We start from the raw sequence: 21,397 nt of genomic DNA, 5'->3' as shown, positions 1-21,397 counted from the left end.
ACTAATGTAAGGGTACAGGGGTTAAAAATAAAAACGTTACACCTATCAAATCAGAATCAGAATCAACTTTAATGGCCATGAATGTTACACACACAAGGAATTTGACTTGGTAAACTGTGCTCTCTCTGACAATGTAAACATTAAATAAGAACAATCAACTAGAAAAAATATAAACGGTAGTTAAAGACTAATATGTGCAAAACTAAATATAATAATAATAATAATAATAATAATAATAATAATAATAATAATACAAAAAAGGAAACAAACTGTAAATAAATTACATGATTCAACCGTTTCAATGAGCCTGTTACCTTGGTACCAAGGAGTTGCACACACTGTCTTTTTTGTGTACATGTTGACAGAAGCTCTCACCAGAGAGAAGATACAAGAACCCTCACAAAGTCATTATGGATAGATTTAACATGATCAGCCTCTTCATGTTCTCACATTCTGATATCTAACAACAAGCTTTCTGAAGTTGTTCCAGGAAGTTTCCCCATGTGAAAATGTTGTTGATTTTTCATCAAAACATGTTTTTAATTTCTCTATGATAAGAAATGATTTTCCCGTATCTAAAAAATATTATGATTGAATTGAAGAAGAAGCACCAGTAGCACAAAAGCTATGCACAGTTGTCACAATAACTGACGTTTAAAATCTAAAGTAAATGTTGAGTAGTGGCCTTCATACCATTGGCCCAATAATGAGTTCATCACTGATGGTGTTAAAATACCTATCAGTAGAGTTTCTGGTCATCTGTCACCACTAATTTCACAAACAAACAGTGCTTCTTGCATTGTATTTGCAAATCTGACATCATCATATCTCACTTTTTATTATTCTGACGGCTTTTCACAAGATTGACTTTAGGGGACGTTGATGTGGGACTGAGGATTCGGATATTTTAGAATAAATTATTTGATCCACATTGTTCCGAATGAGAAAAAAAAATCAAATCTAATAACCTGTCATATGAACCAAAGAAGATTTATCCCAAACAGAAGCTGCTCCTGTTGCGGCGTACAGATGAGCGCTGTCAGTAAAACAAGACAAATCAGTATACATAGTTTTTACTCCTTTAATTCATAACAAAGAACTGATAGAAATCAAAAGGAAGATAAATTATGGTAACAAATCAGGAAACTTAGGTTGTCCTCAAGATCAATGGCACTCATTTAATGCTGCCATACCCCATTACCTCACTACCAATAATTATCTATCAACTTACAGTGATGCAACGATTCTCAAACTTTTGCGTTCTCCTTTAAATAATTAAATATTTTCAGAGCCTCCCATTTGAAACAAATTTTTAAAAAAAAGAATAAAAAATTGTGACATTTATTGAAAAAGGTCAAAATTGTTAAAAAACAAAAAAAAACAAATAAAACATAAAATGTGCAATCATGTATTTTAGGACAGTAATAAAAAGGTTCTTTGAAGGTAATACATTTCATTTTTTTAATTTTCATGCTCAATCTCCAGCAAGGCTCCCCTGGTCAAGATGTCAAGCCAAAGAGCTTGAATTTGAAAAAAAAGGCGTTTTCCATTTTTTCATTTTGGTTTTGGAAACAAATATCAAATAATGAGTGTTTTTTTTCATGTTTTTGTTACATAATGAAAAACGAATATACAAATGATACACGGATTTGACAGCCTTATGTATAAATCGTATCCCACTGTCTTAATGGGTGAAATAAATATTAACTCATGGATGTTCTACTAAAGAAAAAAACATGTTGTTCTTGACAACATACACATTTCACACATAATCCTCAGAATCTTGTCTTGGAGGGGTTAGAGTAGCTTTTCTCCACTGAGTTTAGGGTGCAACAACCAGTGACACCCCAGGATAGGAAGCCAGGCTGTTACAGGGACAGAAGAAGAAATACCAAAACGGGCACCGAGGACACACGCCTAGTAGAATAAATAACTGAAGATTTTCTTTCAAGATTTGCTCTATAAGGATGTAGAAAATGTTTGTCAGGATGACAAAAACAAAGAGGCCCTTTAAGCTTTGAAAAGGGTTTTATCAAGTACGTAATAAATCATGCAGCAGTGACAAAAATGAGTGGGTGATGAAGCTTTTATAATGTGTTTGGCCAAAAGGGAAGTGGCCTGTTTAGGGACAACAAAATCCCATTCTTTTGTTCGTTTCTTTGACTTTCAATATATCCACCCGTTATTCCGGAATTACTCTAATCATAGGCTGTTCTTTACGATGACTATGTGATTTGATTAGAAAAATAATATGTGAGGAGATAAAATAAACTATGGCTTTCATTACTCTGTGATTGCATAGCTGGACTCTGTGGATAGGAGGTCTTGTGAGATTTTCAGAGAAAAAAGGCTCTGGCTGGAACGTGTGTGTGCGTGTGGTGTGGTGTGCGTGCGCATGACAGTACAAATAATTCAAAAGATAAGGTTTTGTGGTAGGCGTAAACTCAAGATAAAGAATTTAAATTGAACTCTTCATTTTGACCTTTGTGGTCATTTGTAATACAAGATACTGTAATAGTCACTTTATGAAATGAGTGAACAAAACCAGGGTGATGCTTAAAATGATCTAGGTCATATTTGCACTTCTGAACCTCAGGGTTGTCGGGGAGCGTATTTGACATCTCCTTTGTTTAAACAGAAACTTTCTGCACTAGTAGAACGATTTTCTTATGAAACCATTATTCAAGCATTCACGAATCTAAGATAAATGAAATGGTAATTAATGCATTAGAGTTCCAGCATATTATGCAGCACATGGCATGACGGGGGGATTCCATTTCTCGAGCTTAAGATCTAAAACCAAACAAATGTTTGCACGGTTTAGGATTTACAGCAGATGTGCTTGTTGAGTTAATCACATAGCAGGTTAATCACTACATGCCATTTGGTTATTGTCTTCATTCAGCCAGAGCAGATGTTGAGAACAGTCCATGACCCACTTTTGATTCCAATCCAAGGGTTCAGACCCTTTGTTCAACATGCTTTCAAATGGTAGAGTTTAGTTTTTCCCCCAAAGGCTGTAATTTTGAACTCAAACAAGAGCTGGATTAAAGGTTTTTTTTTCTCACCTATAAACTGGTCCACTGTGTAAAACAGGGTGCAGCATTTAAAGAGTATAAGTGTCTTTGGCAAGAAGACGACAGCCAATAAACACGTGCGGACAAAAAGACAAACAGAGTAAAGAGTGAACAGTCAGCAGATTAGAGTGCTACAGGTCCATAGTGTTTCACTGGACAATAACAGGCTCTGCACTGGACTGAGTTTGTCAATAGATATACTGTAGCTCCAACAAAAGGTTTAATGAAAAGTAACGTTTCCTCCTCACGCCCTTCATCAGACATAGCACAAACAATAGGTACACTTCCTTATAAAGCTAACATAATCTAAAACAACTTTGTGGTCAAGTGAAAAAAAATAAACACATTGCAAAACGTAATAGGAAATTGATATAGTTAAATTCATGTAATGTATAGAGAACCACAAGATTACAAAATATTAAAAATGAAATAAAGTATTCATTTAAAAAAAAAAAGGAACAATACTGATGTTAATTTAGTCACACACATGACCGTGACAAATCATTAAACACAAGGAAGGAAACCCAAGTCAAACAAAGCCAGAGAATTTCAGAAAAATATAAATACAGTATATACCACATAACATAAATACCTCTCTCACAGAATATCCTTTGCCATTGGACACTTACACTAGTGCATCTCACCCACCGTGTTTTGCAACACTATGAGAAATAAAGTGCCAGATTAAACTCAGTTGGCTCAAATCTGCAATGATTAGGGCCTGGGCGATATATCAAGATTCAAGATATATCGGGTTTTCTATTTTACAGTAATAAAAAATTACAGTATCACCTATATATATATATATATATATATATATATATATATATATATATATATATATATATATATATATCTATATATATATTTTTTTAGAGCTTATTTTGTTTTAAAATAGTGGTTTTAGGAGTCGCTGCTTTCACCACTTCTTAGAACAGCATGAAAAGCTCCGTTAGATGGATTTCTGAGTGCGTCTTAACCCAGACCTTCCCCTAAACATCCACAGTAAAGAACTCATTCACACGTGCTGTCCCTCAGCTTTCCGGTCTGACTTCATTTGTATTAAAATTATCCAGATATATATCTTATATCACCATTTTAAGAACAAATATTGAGAGATGTGTTTTGGTCAATATTGGCCAGCCCTAGTTTGTTCCTTAAAGGTTTGTAAAGCTCAGTAAATGAACATCCGTCGATGTTGGTGGCAATAGGAAGCAAAACAATACTACAAAGAAGCACTTTTTAAAGATTTTTTTCCAAAGTCTTACATGTGCCGAGGCTTGGAGAGGATTAGAAAACACTAGCATACACGATCAAAGAAAGGTGGTACAGCAGCTGCAACATGGACCAGTCAATTGGAATGACCTCAACATTTAAAAAGAAGATTGCAAGTCAAAGAATAGAGGGCAAACTTGAAACCTGTTTTCTACACGCTGCAATGTCGGATTTGCACAGAAACGGAATGATAAGAGGAGCACACTTTTGGGTAATGATGGGAAACACTGCAGGTTGATTTTCTTACCAAAGATAAATGAAAGCCGCGTTCCTCCTCCATGTGGGAAAACTACAACTCAGTAACACTCCTCAACATTGAAATGTTGAAACAAATCTGAAATTACTGAAGAAAGCCCCAGAGACAAAGTTTCAGTCTTTTAAAGAAAACCTGCTGATCTGATCTTGAAGTGCACATCTAAAGCGCTTTTCTGCAATTTGACACAGAAAACGTACGTTGGATCTACAAAGTCAAACGGTTGAAATCTATTCACAAAAGGATTTATATGGTTTACCCGGAGGGGGAAAAGGTTTTGTTTCATTTAAATAGACCTTTGTTATTTCCTACATCAGGAGAGGTAAAAAAAATTAATAGATAGATAAATAAATAAAAACTAACTGGATACCTTTACTTGTCATGTATGTAAATAAAATGTGTTAAATGATATGATGCTAAGTCGTTGATTCTGGTGTTGTGTTACATTTGGTACCGCCTGATTTAGGTTTTCTTCACATTTTTCATATCGTTTTATTCAATAATACACACACACGTGTGCTGGAGCTACTGTGAGCTCTTGTTGCGTATCGGAGAAGCCACAGCTGGCCACAGCTGCACTGTTTACATACTGTATGAGACGCTGTACAACACGAGTGAGTAGGGACAAGTCATGTAGGACGTTAAAGCAACGTCTGCTAGAAAAGAGGCTCAACGTCACTACAAGCGTCTGAGGTGAGCAAAATGTGATCATGTCTCCCTGATTTTTGTCCTCCTGAAAAACTCAACAAGGATTTTTAAAGGAAATTACCCAACAATACCTTTAGTACCTAGGTTCCCAAAGTGGGGTACGCAAATTGTCATAAGGGGTACGTGAAATGTTTTTTAAATCAGCGTGGCAACATTGGGAACGAGAATATGAATAGACCGGTAGTCAGAAGCCTCCATGCATTGCCACAAATTATACATTGGCCTTTGTAAGACTACCCTCCTGTGATGAACATACTATAACAGAAATCAAACTTTACATGGTGAACGATTTAAGACACAGACTCTCAAATTCAGCCAAACATTAAAAACGTATGTGCATCCTCTCAACCTCACCCTTCTTAATAAAGTTGTAGTGAGTTACATCTTACAGTTTCAGGGTAATGAATATGTTGTTTTTATTTTTACAAAATAAAATAAATGTGTCTCAGTAAAAATGCCAATAGGAGAATTAAATAAATAAATTGAGTGATAATTCTAAATACATTGTTTTATTTTGTGCATACAGAAAATTCTTCTTCTTTTTATTATATATTATTCCTCAACACGATTGGTGAAATTCAGAGACCAATTTCACTGTAGGGCTACATTGTTTATGAAATGACATTATCATGTTTTTTTAAGTGTGCAGGAGTAGGGGGTATATGGCTTCAGGTTAAATGTCTGAAGAATGACTGTGAAAAGTTTGGAAACCACTACATTATCAGTGACACAATGTATAAGAGGTTATTAAGTCAGTGATGCTTAAAATGTGGCTCTTTTTGTCTTGATTTTAATTATTATTCCCCCAGAAAACCTTAAAAGGGGGAACATTTTTAACCCCTTTTTACCAATTTCCTTTGGCCATTTTGAACTTCCTTTGTCCAATCTTTGCCCCTTTTCAGACTTTAGCTATCCTTTGCCAATAATACTGTCCTTTTTTTAATTTGTTTTTGGCCACTTGTCATCTAAATAAGGTCACTTTTGCCCAATAAATACCACTTGTTTCCTTTTTCCCCCCCACATTTGGACTCTTTTCGTTCCACATTTCGCCCTTTTTGACTATTGTTTGCTACATTTTGCTCATTAAAGCTATCCTTTGCCATTACATACTACTTGGTTCTTCTTTATTTGCCCATTTTTGGCCACTCCTGACTGCTTTTGGACCATTTAAGTCACTTTTCACCCTTTTCTTGCCTTGTTTTTGCTGCTTTTGAAAAATTTTTGGCCACCTGTTACCATGTCTGCCTCCACGCGCTGATCAAAAAATAAATAAAAATGTAGCGGACCGGACCACTTTGGGTCGAAGGCCCACCTGGACGATGCCCGGTATGCCAGGTGGCCAGTCCAGCCCTGTCTAGTATGTGATCTTTTGATTGTGCTTACAGTTAAAATGTACAACATTTACCCTTTAAAACTGTTACATGACATTGCATGTAGAACCAAGATAAAACAGGAATCAGAATTTGAACATAATCACAGACGGAACACCTTCATAGAGGTGCTATGATGGCTTTTTCACTATGATTATCATCAGAGGGAAATTATTATCATCATTACCATCAACATTGTAATCATCATTCATACAGACACAAAAGCACATCTGCCTTGCTAATCAAAGTGGGCCCAGCAAAAACATTAGGGTGAAATATCGATTTAAGCCTGAAGACAGGTGGGCTGAAGGACAAGTCAGAGAGAGAACATTAAGGAAATAAATATTTCTGTTTTTCTCTGGAGGTGTCTGACTCACTGTTGCTTTTAAAGAAACTTCTGAATGACAGTGCAAAACCACATTTTTTGATTTGTCTGTCTGGTGGGAAACAAAAACCTGGATATCAATAGTTCCGCTCTTGGTTATGTTCGGACTTTTCTTTCTTATAAAACAAACCAGAAGCGCATCGTTTAAATCTTCTCGGTTTGACAGTACTGTATGTCAGAGAATATAATGCTATCGGCACTCCATTAGCTTTTTTCTTCAGCAAAAAGAAAATTTCTCTAAATTGAGAAATGTAGAAAAATAGTAAATGAAAGCAGAATGAAAAATAATAATCTTGAATAATCTTGTTGTTTTTTTTTCTTTCTTATTATGAAATTTATATTTTCATAAGCGCATTGAGATGACTTTTTTGTAATTTGCACTATAAAAATAAAGTTGAATTGAATTGAAATAAAATTCAGATAAATTAAATTATTCTACCAATAGTGTAGACGGCTGTGGCTTGTCAGTGTGTTTAACGATGGTAGGTTGGCACAAAAAAATAACAATATTGCAAACTATTAAATACAAATTGTGATTATTTTTGATACACAATTTGGCAACATTTTGAGCTTGATTACATTGATATTAATTTATCAGCAAGGTCCAGTCCTTAGTGAATCTGCTTTGGGCTGTAAATTGTTGCATGGTTTACTGTGGAACTTTTCTCAAAGCCAAATTTGTGCTAAATAAAGGTTAAAAAAATGTACATATATACACAACAGATGTTCATAATTGTTAGTCACAGTCACAAACTAAAACAAATCCTAAAGCTACACTATATTATTACACAGAAAAAAAAAGTAGGATTTTTCTTTTGTAAAATCCAATCAGAATCAATCCAAGTAACATGCTTACATGACGTTTTCTCCCATACAAATAGAAACTTGGTTCATTCACGCAGAAATGCATCATTTTACAATTTGCTGTTGGCTGAGGAAAAAAAAAAACATCCACGCACACACACACACGCACACACACCTTTTGTGCCCCTGCAGCACAAACACAGCATGGGGCTTTAATCAGAGAGCAGCTCTACTTTTGCTGACCAGGCCATAGATTTACTTGGCCAATGTGAGAGTGTCTAATCAGGGATGAGAGGAAGTGGTGACAGAGCGAATGCCCTAATTAAACAGGCTGATTGGGCTCCATTCCACCGTGGGGAAAGAATAACAATATCTGCCATTACAGACCCCAGTCTGACAGCACAGCATTCAAATAATTATTTATAAAAATATCAACAACTCAACCAGACAAGTCTCCAAGGTTTTATGATCCTTCTTTTATGTTTGTACTTTTAAGGTTTTAAGAATAAGTGTGTTTCATTATATATTTTGAGAATTTCTAATTTAGTTCATAGAAATAAAGAAAGAAAGAAAAAAAAAACTCAGACCCCAAACTAGATTTGGGGTCTGAAAGTAAAACTTGGAAACACAGCTTTACAATAAACAAATCAATAGCTGAACAAATTGCTCAGTCTGGAGAGAGAGAGGGAAGGAGAGAGGGAGGCTCTCAATTACTGAATAAAACAAATGAAATGTAAATTCAAGATGAACAGAGAACGGGATAAAATAGAAAGGGAGTCTCATTAGCAACCCGAGAATCTTTGGACAGAAATATGTGAGAGAAAAAAATGCAGAAAAAAATCATGTTATCATCATAAAGATGTCCCACTCAAGTTGGGTGTCTATTACCCTTGGAAATGTCCAAAATCTAAATAGTGCAATAAAAAATGGTAATGGAAACACCTGAATTTCGAAAAAAACACTCAAATATCGCTAAACCGTTTCTATGCTTCCATGAGGAGGAAATTCAGACGTTTCGATATTGAAATGTGTCGTAAAAGCGCTATGGAAACACTTTTTCCGCAGACACAAGTCACAGAACGTGACGTACCTGGTCACATGACCTCTTCATTTCTAGAAAACATGACGCGGTGTTTAAACAGAAGAGCAGACATTAGACGTGAAACAACAAAGGAATACAGATTGTTAAAAGGAGGTTTGGATCGTTCGTCTTCCTGCATCAAAGTCTTACGGGATGAGATTTCACAGGAGTTACAAGGATCCTGCCAAAAAAAACCTTCAATGGAAACACATCCAAAGTGCAATTATACTTTTGTATATCTGTATATCTGTAAATCTGTAATGAAAGCCCAGCTAATTTTGGTCTGGATGAACTCTTCATTACAGTAAAATAATGATTTAAGAGGCTGTGCTGCCTGATGGGACTCCTGACCAATGTGATGACAGCCCCTTCTATCGTGTATTGCAGCTGCTGCTGGCAAAATGTAATAAAGAGACAATGACAAGAAAGGAAGAGGAAAGCGAAAAGGTCCAGGTGCTGTCTCACCTTGTCAGAAAGGTTCTTAAGTGCATCCCTCAGGCCGGCAGAAGAGCGCTCACGGGCAGCCTGGAGGAGCTGGCCTGCTAGGCTCGTGATGAGAGGCTGGAGGAGGCTCATGGTGCTCAGTACCTCCTGAGCTTTGGCTGTGTGCTCCGGGGAGTAGTAGATACACTGGTAGGCAGTGCTGAAGCTGTGGCCGAAAACAAAAAGAACAAAACACATTCAGATTCCACACTCGGTGGTTTTTAATGAAAGTAGTGCTATAATGGTTAGAGCTGGACATTATTTTTGCATTTGCTCATGTCTTGCCAGAACACTTGATATCAGATCAGTGAAGCACTGTTGAGCTTCTGTCGGCCATAACATACGTAAAGACACTGGATGATGTGATTTACAACAGTGGTTCCCAAACTTTTCACAGTCCTGTATCCCTTCAGACATTTAACCTGAAGCCATGTACCCCCTACTCATGCACACATGTAATGTCATATACATTTTATCCCTACAGTAAAACTTGTCTCTGAATTTGACCAATCCTGTTGAGGAATACACAATAAAACATTATATTCAGAATTATCACTCAAGTCACTGGTATTTTCAGTGAGAAACAATCTATTTTATTTTTGAAAAAAAAAAAATCTACCAAACCTTTGGTCATTGAACATATTGTATAAGAGTAATACAATATATTCATCTGCCTGAAAGTGTGAAATACAACTTGCTATAACTTTAATGAGAAGGGTGAAGTTGAGAAGATGCACAAAACTCTGCAATGTTTGGCTGAATTTGAATTTAAATCGTTCTCCACGCAGTCTTTTTCTGAATTTTGTTTTCATGTTTTTGTCAAAGCTGAAAATCCACTTTCACACCAGTATGTGGTAGCAAAAGAAATCAAGCATGTTTGGCTAGCGCAAAGCAATGTAGCTCTTGCCATATTTTTGCCCTTTTCTGATTATATTATATTTCTGTCACCACTAGAGGGCAGTCTTACAGAGGCCAGGGTGTAATTATGGGCAATGCATGGAGGCTCCTGACTGCTACTCTATTTATATTCTAGTTTCCAATGTTGTCACACTGTTATTTAGTTTTTTTCACGTACCCCCAATGACAATTTGCGTACTTAGGGAACCGAGGATCTACAACACTTAAAATGATCTTTTTGCCAGGGTTGCTACTGTGGATCGGATTATGGATTATCAGTTTGAGGGATCAAACTGATCCTGGATCAGGGCCAAACACAGCCAAGTTTGATCTCAATAGCAGACAAGAGCATGATAATAATTGGGTCCTGGTTTAATATTTTTTAAAACTTTTTGAATTTCCTACAGTTTAAATGAGCCCCTTATGTCACCAAACATCTGTACCTGAACCCTGGACTATGTGTAAACAAATTCTGTAGCTTTTCTTTGACATGTCCTGTTAAACGATGGCTGATGCTATTTGAGGCTACTAATGGAAGGTACACCTGTGATAAAATTGCCTGTATAAAAACAGAACAGTGTGGCTAAAGAACATGCATTTGGGAAGAAACTAGTTCATGTTGTTTATGACTGCAATAGATTAATAATAATAATAATAATAATAATAATAATAATAATAATAATAATAATAATAATAATAATAATAATAATAATAATAATAATACATTTTATTTGTAATGCACTTTACATTTGATACCAAATATCAAAGTGTTACAACATTAATACAACACAACACAACATATATTAAAAGACAGTACTAAAAACAAGCGTTTGCTGTTAAAAAAAAAAGACAGGACTAAAAAGAGGCATTAACTGTTAAAATAAGCTTGTGTAAAAAGGTGAGTTTGAAGTCTTTTCCTAAAAGTGTCCACAATTGATTACTAAAGAGACGTAAAAAGAAGAACCAGGCGATGGTGCTCAAATGTTGACAGTAGTGTCAACAATACACCAGGAATGATTTCAGGTGGAATATTGTTGTTTAAAGGTAGGGTAGGCAATTTTCAGAAGCTAGCATGATTTTGAATGTAGCCTCCCTGATGGCTCCGCCTTTACCCCCCTCACCCCTCCCCTCTGTGCTCCGTGTCACTCACATGCACACGCACAGCTGCTGCAGAAGAGGAGCTCAGCTCATCGCTTGTATTGTGTAGAAACTTTGTTGTCTCATGTCTCATTCAGCAGTAAGTGAACAATAAACTTCACCATCATATATGTTAAAAAAGTAACTCGCGGTGATGCACTTTCAGTGTGAGCTCGTGCATGCGAGGGTTAAAATACGAGCAGGGAGACAGAGACGTGATTGGTTGAAGTTATTACAGATTTACAGCTCTTACAGATGACAGATTTTCTTAGTTCCTTTTTCAGAGCTCATAAGATCTTAATTTCTGTCAGGACATAAAGAAAATTTCAACCAAGAACTTAAAAAGTTTATCTGGAGGAAATGGCCTACCCTAGCTTTAATATTAACCATGTACGTAGTTCTCCCTCTCTCAGTCTCTCTCTCCCTCTCTGAGTTTGATTGGCATCCATAAAATATACCATAAAAGTTGTAGAAAGTGTTATGCTCATATATTTAATAAAATGACGCATTCAAATTGCAAAACAATTAGAATGAATTGGCTTTAAAGGGGACATATCTTGCTAAATCCACTTTTTTAGCCCTTAAATGCATTTTGTTGTATATTTAGAGTGCTTAGAAGTACAGAAAAAATCAAATTAGTCTCTTCAGGTGCTCCGTTGATATCTTTATATTCTGTTTTGCTCATATTTTTCCATCTGTTTCGATTTTTCTATTCTCTATTATGTTTTTTGAACTATTACATCACAGTATTTGCAGCGGAACTGCCAAATTAGTACATCAACTCCAGGTCCAACACCTTGAGCAATCCGCCATTTTTATTTCTCGCTTTTATTTTGTAGTCCAAGCTCAAGGATGCTGAAGTTACGAGAGGATAAGTCAAAATGTTCGGTTGTTGGATGTAGTAACCCACACGCTTCATTACACCATCTCCCAGCATCAGAACCTTTTCAAAGTGCCTGGTTGAGTTTTATTTTTTATGGAAATGTACCCACATCTGTGGATAAGGTCATTTTTGTGTGCGCGAAGCACTTCAAGGATGACTGCTTCTGCAACCTCAGCCAATATAAAGAAGGATTTGCTGAAAGACTTTGTCTGATTGAGGGTTCAATTCCTTCTATCTTTGGAGACGACGAACAGAGCACTTCGGTAAGCTGTAAATAACGCTAAAAAGTGTGATAAGACGTCCCTGTCATTGTTTTGTTAGCATTAGCAGTTGCACCGTCTTCAGACTTCATATGTTAGCGCTGTGTGCTCGTTTTAGATCCTTGATGATATGGCCTACGTGATTTAATTTAAGTCTAAAGTTTTCATTAGTCATTTCATTTTGCCGTTTTTGTCTTTGAAAAGACTGTATTAAAATGCATTTCGTGACGTTAGCTTGGCGCTAGCGTTAGCTCGGTGCTTGTGTTAGCTCACTTGTTAAGATTCTGCAGGTTCATCATCTTCATTTTCATCTCGCTCCGCCGGGTCAGACTCTGGCTCTAACATGTAAGGCTGGATGGACAAGTCTTCTGTTGTTGACATTTTGTAAATAACGTGTGAATAAAAAGTTTATGCGCCGCTACATAGCCGTATCTCTTCTATCAAACTACAAAAATGGCCGAGCAGGGTGGAGTTGAACCGAGTGTCACCTGAAGAGGGGGCGGGGGTATGAAGTGTCTCATTTGCATTTAAAGAGACAGCACCAAAACGAGTTGCTCTCAGAAGCACATCAGAAAAGGGTAGAAAAGGGGCCTGTGGAGCTATAATAATGAGGAATTCAGACCCAAACATTGCAGTTCCGCTTTATATAGACCACAACTGTATGATTTATATATAAAAAGGAAGGATTTAAAACTATGATATGTCCCCTTTAACTATTCAAACACCAGTTCTGTTTCAGTAAAATGATACAGTAGATGTTGAGCACATAATGGAGATGATGACCCGTGCTGAAAGTATGATAGACAGACTACATACATCTTGCCATGTTTAAGCACTTCCTGTGTTCAAACATGCACATGTATGCGTAACTATAATTCACATGAAGCACATTATACTGTCCTGATTACTGATTGGCTGTCGTTCCATTGGCACAGCAGTTTTCAACTCTCTGGACAACTATTACTGTCCACACGTTTTCTGTGTCTGTTTCATAACGTACTTCTAATTTAAACATATCACTGCGGCTGGTTCTCATCCTGACCTGTCAAATTGGCGCTTCGGTTCAATCTTCAACGTAAACCCTTTTTGCTTCATGAATTATTAATCATTTTCTCATTTATGCAGGAACATTAAATCACGGACAAAACTACCTATTGTCAGGTTCCATATTGAAGGCTATACACTGTAATCACACCCTATCCTTGGGTGAAGTTTGAATGACTGCTTAACTCTTGCCATCAGCTGTAATAAGGTATATGGTTGTCATTAGCAACTCCTAAACCCGCGTTAGTTTAGAGCCAGGACCACCAGGTTTGTCCCCTGAGAAAGACCTGATGAAAAAAAGGAAAGGAGGACCACTTACAGCTTGATGGTACTATAACATATTCCCTGCTGTTATTCTAATGCTTTACAGCCTGCAAAGACAAATCCTTCTTTGATACCCACCCTGTGTGAAACAGAAAAACTCCCTGAAATATCGATAAAATTCACAAGTCACAAGGTTTCTGTATATTAAATATGGTCAGAACGAGTCCCAAATAAGACTTTCAACTGAACTGAAAGTCTTGGCTTTGTCATCACAGCTAATGAGCCCCCGAGAGGAGGACAACCGTGATCTAAGAGCTAATCAAAGGAACTCCCTAAATAAGAGAGAGTGCTTTAATTCTAAACAGGTTTTACTGTTCTTCCACAAATCATCCAATCACAAACAAGGTTTAAAAAGGCCAAAATAGAAAAATATGCCCAAAAACTTTTCTGTTTCCTTAAGATACTTCATTATTGAACATATACGGCAACATCAAAAAAAAGGGGGGAAAAAAGATGGAAGGGGGAAGAGGAAGTGAATAATATTCCCAGTAACTTTAAATAATGACTCATAAGCACAAATCCCATCCTATTAGGATTGGCTTAGCCTTTGCAGGATAAATATAGTTGGGCTAGAACCTGCCACCTGATGCTAAAGCACACTATTTATCCACTCCAAGGCTAAAGAAATTGATTTTGATTGTGTATTCAGCATTCTTTTACAAACTTTCAAAACAAACAACAACAACAACAATAACAACAACAAAATGTGTGGTTCTCTGTAACTGTTGTAATGGCACAACAAATGACAACAAAACAACTCACAGAAAATGAACACATTTTCATTTATATTATACAAATATTGTGTACTGTAAAGCTTTGAGGGGGGGCTTATGATTCCCCACCTCAACATAAAACATGTATGTTTGTATAAGTGAATTCACTAAGCTAGTGTAACCTTGCCGTAGAGACAAAACAAGCTGCAAACTTGTGTGTCCAAAAGAGACATTCCCGAGTGGTGACATTATGGATGAAAAGGGAAAAACCTTCCAAACACCTTCGAAAGAGGAACTATTCTTGAACTGGAGGAATGCTAACAACGTCTGGCAGGGAACAAGGCCAACACGAACAACGATAGAGAGGAGGAGGAATAAAAAAAGACAACACTGACTACAGATGAGAATACACAAAAACGGACTGTTCAGAACAACTCAAGAATGTTTGACCAGAGAGACATGTAAACCAGTGGCGGATGCTTTAAGACTACAAGGGAACCTCAGCTTCCCCTAAAATCAGTGGTCAGATATGTAGTGTTGTGTGTACATTTCATTGACTAAATATATGACAGAACACATGTATGTTTAGTTCAGAATCAGCTTCTTATAACAGGAAACTGACAGTGACAGCGTGACGTTCTTCATTCATTACCGCAGCGTCACAGTGTTAATAAACAGTGGTGAAGTTCAGCTTCAATTGACTTCAATGGGAGAGGATTTAGGGGTTGATCCACTGCAGTCAAACTAGACGGTCATTGGATAAATGCTCGGTTATGACGCACTTAGTCCCGCCCATCGGACGCCGGGCTTCACAGGAGGTCTATGGAGCAGTGGGCTGGATCTGTCTGTTCCGGACGCTGGAATAATGGATGATGATTGGATGATCTGTCTCAGGCTAATTCAATTTTGATTGACAGTGAAATGAGCCAATCAGAGAATATGACGTTGTAAGCACACAGGCGGGTTTTTCAAATATTTCAGTCCGTTGCTTGTGTTGTGAGACTTTTGACCAAACACTCACACTCCAGCGCGCAGCAGCTACGCGCGTGCGTGTGTGATAATCTACAAATAGTTGTTGACAACAAAATGTGAATTCTACTAGAATTCACATTTAAATAAACAGATACATTTTCTGAAGTAGGCAGAAAATGAGCTTCCCCTGCATGAAAGACCAGCAGCCGCCACTGATGTAAACCCATATAAATTTGCGATGGTAAAACAGGGGACGGGACCCAGATAAGCAAACTGCTTCTCTCGTCTCCTTTTTCGGCATGTACAAAAAAAAAAAAAATGTAAAAAAAAAAAAAAAAAAAAAAAGTGAATGTAACCATGTCGGAAATAAACTGAATAAATAAAAAAATGAAAAAGTGTTAACATGTGTGTATGCAGCATTCTGACGGATGAGCGGCCGGTCTAAGGTGCACCTGCTCTAAAGGCTGGGATTTATTCTGAAACCCTAATCCAGATAAAGTGGCTGTCAGAGATGGTTGGACATTCTACATACTAATGAGACAAAAAGTTTAACTTTTAGAAGGTTTTTTTTTTTTTTTCTAAGAAGTTTCTCTTTTTAATAAATCAAACATCATGTCATTAGGAAAAAAATGATCTGTGTAATGGTGTGCTGTAGCTCTAAAAGAAGTGGACTATTTTCTACAATTAATGGAGCCATTAAATGTGGAAAATATATAAAAAAAAATCCTGCAGGAGAGAGTCAAGCCATTCTGTTGTAAGTGCACGTTGGTTAGTGTGGCATTGCTTTAAAATTGAAGAAATTGTGTGAAAAAAATCTATCTTTTATCCATCCATTTTCTTTCTTTAAAAAGGTTTAAAACCAGGGGTGCCCCTATTTCTAACAATATAGGCTCTACACTCACATGTACAGCAGTGTGGGCTTTACTGCACATGGCGCGCACCTTGAGGTTCAAAACACAGTTCCTGACAATGATGGCTTCATATATTTAGAATCACATGTAATGTATTCCGACCCACACAATCATGTTTTAACGAGCTCACAAACTGAATTGATAATATTAAAGTGAGACTGGATTAGATGAAAGGCTTGCTTGTGCACACTATACAAGTACACATAAATAAAACAGCAGGGCTTCATTTACTTTGCTCATCATGGCAAGAACTCGCACTTGAAACACACGTCTGGTGGCTCCGAGTCACCTATAGCACATGATGCACCTTTGATTCATCTCCGCCTCAATTGTTGAAAACCACACTGGAAATGTATTAATCATCTTCTTTGGGTTTTCTATTTGTGCGCGTTATACTTGTAGCAAAGGCTGCCTCGCCGCTTTGATAAAGAGCAGAGATAAAAAGGGACTGCAGATGAAAACTTGTCTTTTGGCTAACTCCGGTACTTTTGCAGGAATCCTAAATTAATGCACTGTGACCCTGCCAAATAAACAAAATAAATAAAATCTGCAGGGCTAAAAAACATTTCTAAATGATGTTTTTCCCTACATAGTTGTGGTTTACTTATACTATACAGTTACTACCCTGATAGCACACATACATCTCGCCGACGTCAGCACGATGAATAAAGTTGCGTAGGCGATACGTATAATGACGAGCGTTTGCTCATTGGGCAGATGTCGCAGAGACATCGCCGTTTGGCCGATGTTTGGATGATGCATTAAAGATGCTCAGCGCGGCCTCTCTACAGTTTAAATTAACCTTTCTTGAGCTCAGATCAATCAATTAGTATAAATATCTCCATATCCATAGTCAAAAATGTACTTAAATCTCATAGAAATATGACAATATCACAACAATAACAACAAAAAACCATATACTACCACTAAATAGCTTATTATATGTGGGCAAAATAAAGAGAGACACAGTTCATGATCAAAAATGTATTTTCAGCAGCAGAGCCAAAAGAGCCCCAGCACAATAACAGCTTCATGGAAGTGACATTTTACAGTTCTACATTTTTATAAGTGGTATCACCGATTTGGGGGGAAAAACACACAAAATGACGCATTAGGAGTAGAATGCCGACACACGATCTGAGGCCGACATCGGCAAGACGTATGTGTGCTATCTGGGTCGTCTTGCACTAACAAAAAATAGATTTTATTTGGCTTGCAAACAAATATATAGAATTTTGAATAAAATAAAGTAAATGTCTTTATTTGTATTTACAGTGTAAAAACACACACACCTTCATTCAGTTACAGCACCACTGTGGAAACCTTAGTAAACCAGAAGTCCAAAACACCTGATTTACTTTAAAATAAATTAAGGACCATACCTCTGATTTCTTACTTACATTTGTTTGTCAAAATATACCAAAAAGTAGATTTGGAGTTTGAAACAATACATTACAGATGCATTAATATTCAAATTTTTTAAGATAATAAATTCCATCTAGTGAGGCTTCTTTAAGCTGAGATACTGTTGCATAAGTCTTTAACTTTAGGGAGAAACTTCTACATGCTTCCTGATAATGTATGATAATAAATTCATTTTAACCCCACAACTCGCCCCCAGGATGCACCACAGGCCTTCAGTCATTAAAATAACAAAGGTGGGCTGCCACTCCCCTCATGCATGAAGCAATGTCTACCTAAATATATTTTACACCTGCACTTTGATCTTTAAAAACGTCATAATCTAGTTTTTTTACGCAAAAATAAATTGAAATCAAACATTTGTATTGCAAAAAAGGAAACATTTTGTGTTGGCAGTAGCAAACAGGTAAACTGGAGTGAAGAACATCTTACACTTCACAGTGAATTTCTTCCCTGTTTTTTAAACGATCAATAAGAATTGGTTATAACAGTAATGAGCGGAAGAAACATGCTGGGCCGGGGGTATGATTAAGCTATCCTCTGCAGCAGATAGCTAATTAATAGTGTAGAGGATATTAATGAAGAGCTGGTGGCCTGCTGCTGACAGCCAGTGGGGGAAAATACAGCTACATCAGCAGGAGTCCTGTACTACTTCAGGTGTCTGCCAAAACCATTTATGTCATTTAGACAGCACGCTATTATCACTGTTTATAAGGTCAACAATAGCAGTAAACATTATTGTTTATATTCTATATTCACACACACACATAAAAAAGTCTTAATGTTTAAGTGACAAAGTTGATCTGTCTATGGATTTCAGACTCTGCACTGATCCTATGTGTAAAGAAAATGTTCCAAGTGACCAGAAACACTTTAAGACCAATGTCAGCATCCTTTTCATTACCAGCTCCCTTCATGCACAGCAGTCCTTAGAAGTGCCTTTTTTGTTAGAACACACCCTACTAGTCACATTAAATGATATTAGCCAATATAGACTCCTCCAAATGTGGGGATGTAGTTTGAAATACCCTCTGACCCAGATATGCGTCATTAAAAATCTGGCCTCAGTGGAATGTTATGCTGGACAATTTTTTTTTCTCCTGAGAAGCACTGCTGGCATGGTGCTTCTGTACCAATGCAAACACATATATATAGATTTATATATATATAGATTTATATATATGTAGGTTTATATATGTGTATATACCAGTGGCGGCTGCTGGTCTTTCATGCAGGGGAAGCTCATTTTCTGCCTACTTCAGAAAATGTATCTGTTTATTTAAATGTGAATTCTACCCTACGTTCCTTTAAAAGAAAATGATCTGCGACCCTGTCGTACCAACCAGGAGTCTTTTCCAGGGACTTGACCAGTGTTCTTTCAATGGCCAGCAGAGCCAGGCTGCTGAAACGGCCTTGGCCCATTGTGTTACGGGTGTAAGACTTGAGCCGATTGAGACAGGAGAAGCTCCTCTCTCCACCTGCAGATGTAGCTCCAATCGTTCCCACTAATGACAAGAGTTTGTACAGCTGAGGCATTGCACTGTCCAACTCCATGTCTTTCATAAACAGCAAGAAATCACACAGTTTTCCTCTGTTACCCTGCAAGTCCTGGTTTGAATAAAGGACTTGAAGTTCAGACCTCAGTCTCCCTGAATCAAAGAATTGGCCATAAGTTTTCAGGACACTTTGAAATGCCTCTTCCGGAAATATTTGTCTCATCTCATCAAATTTCCCTGGATTCACTAATTCTAAGAAGCGCATGCTTTCCAAATTTGCAAAACGCCGAGGTATCTGCTCTGAGAGATTGTCTAGGATGGCCATGTACAGATTTCGGTAGCACTCCTTGGGATCCTGCAGTTGTAACAGCCGACGCTTTCTCAGGCGCTCAGTTTGCGGGTCTGATGTGAGATGTGCTGCTTTGGCATAAACAGTTTGGAAAGCCCCCTCTGACCTCTTCTCTTTGACATAAGCAAGAAGAGACTCAATTCTTTTCTTGCAGTACAGAACATCCATAGCCCTCTGCTGGACAATGTCATACACCACATCAGTTTCCGAGAAGATTTGTTCAAATGTGTACAACATGAACACAAACTCAAAATCCTCCAGTTTCATTAGAAAGCCTTTGGCACAATCTAATGTGTCATCATCCATTGTCTTATCTGCAATGATATTCTCAAAAGTCTGCAGGAGGGCATCATAATTGTTTGCCACAGTGCTCTGCTCACTATCTGTGATGTGAAATTCCATCGAGTAGGAGCATTTCTGGGCAACCTTGAGCAGCCTGCAGACTCCAGAAAAGAGGACCTCTTTGTTGCAAATCCAGAGAGTGATGCAAAAAATATTCTGCATTCAGAAAAGCATTTGGCCCCCTGAGAGAGCACCAGATTCAGTCTGTGTGCATAGCAATGCACAAACATTGCACTGGGGGCTATTGCTTTAACTTTGGCCTGCAAACCATTGAGAGCTGAAGCCATGACTGCAGCCCCATCATAGGTTTGTGTCACAAGTTTCCCCCTGAAGTTGTAGCCCTGCATGTTCTCATTCAAGACTCCAAAAACAGACTGAGCATCTCTTCCCCCAGAAACATCAAAAAATCCAATGAAGCGCTCCTGGATTTTACCTGCACTATCCACATAGCGAATAATAACAGACAGTTGGGCACGGCAAGCAATGTCAGTTGTTTCATCCACCTGCCATGCAAAAAATGGAGCAGCCTTAATTTCATCTTTGATCTCATTAGAAACAGTGGCTGAAAGAGCAGAGATCAAGTCATTATGGATTGAATTGGACATACCAGAAAACACCGCTGATGACTGGAATTGTGTGGCAAGGACAGAGTCATATTTTGCTAATGTTTCTGTAAACTCCCTGTAATTCCCCTTGTTGGATGATTCACTACTCTAATCATGGCCCCTAAATGACAGCTCCTGACGGCCAAGCAAGGAAGTAACATCAATAAGGCGGTTTAGGAAAGCCCTGTTTTGTTTGACAGTTTCATTATGTTTTGCCACCTGAATGCGAGCGCCTTCATTGATTGCATGTTCAACCCTGACTCTGCCCAGGCAACTTAACCTTGCACGTGCACTCAAGTGTTCATTGCTTTTTTCATGCCTTTTGTATGCCCTGCCAAAGTTCGTCAGATCCCCAAAACCCACCTTTGACCAGACAACACATCCCTGAGATGGTTTCATCAAGAGGCATGGCCAACAGTACATTTTATTTGTGACAGCACTTCCAGTCAGCCAGCCCACTTTATTATACCAGGACAACTGAAAAGACCTGTTACTTTTCCCCACCTTTTGCACCAAATCAATGTGAGGAGTTGCTCTGCCCTGCTGTTTAACACAAAGTTTCTCTTCATAAGGAAGATTATCAAATGGCTCGGCCAAAATCCGGTC

General features: G+C 37.6%; 1 protein-coding gene across 6 annotated transcripts in view; it reads right to left on the bottom strand.

The window, feature by feature from the left end:
- inpp4b (inositol polyphosphate-4-phosphatase type II B) overlaps positions 1 to 21,397 on the bottom strand; it is a 330,847-nt gene that overhangs the window by 28,859 nt on the left and 280,591 nt on the right. For all 6 annotated transcript variants that reach the window (XM_028466420.1, XM_028466336.1, XM_028466506.1 and 3 more), the window contains one exon: positions 9,419 to 9,602. In XM_028466420.1, the coding sequence (XP_028322221.1) occupies positions 9,419 to 9,602 (184 nt within the window). The remainder of the gene's footprint in view (positions 1 to 9,418; positions 9,603 to 21,397) is intronic.

The sequence above is a fragment of the Gouania willdenowi genome, chromosome 1 (genome assembly GCF_900634775.1).
Source record: "Gouania willdenowi chromosome 1, fGouWil2.1, whole genome shotgun sequence".
NCBI lineage: Eukaryota > Metazoa > Chordata > Actinopteri > Blenniiformes > Gobiesocidae > Gouania > Gouania willdenowi.
This window is presented reverse-complemented; position numbering and strand designations above follow the sequence as displayed.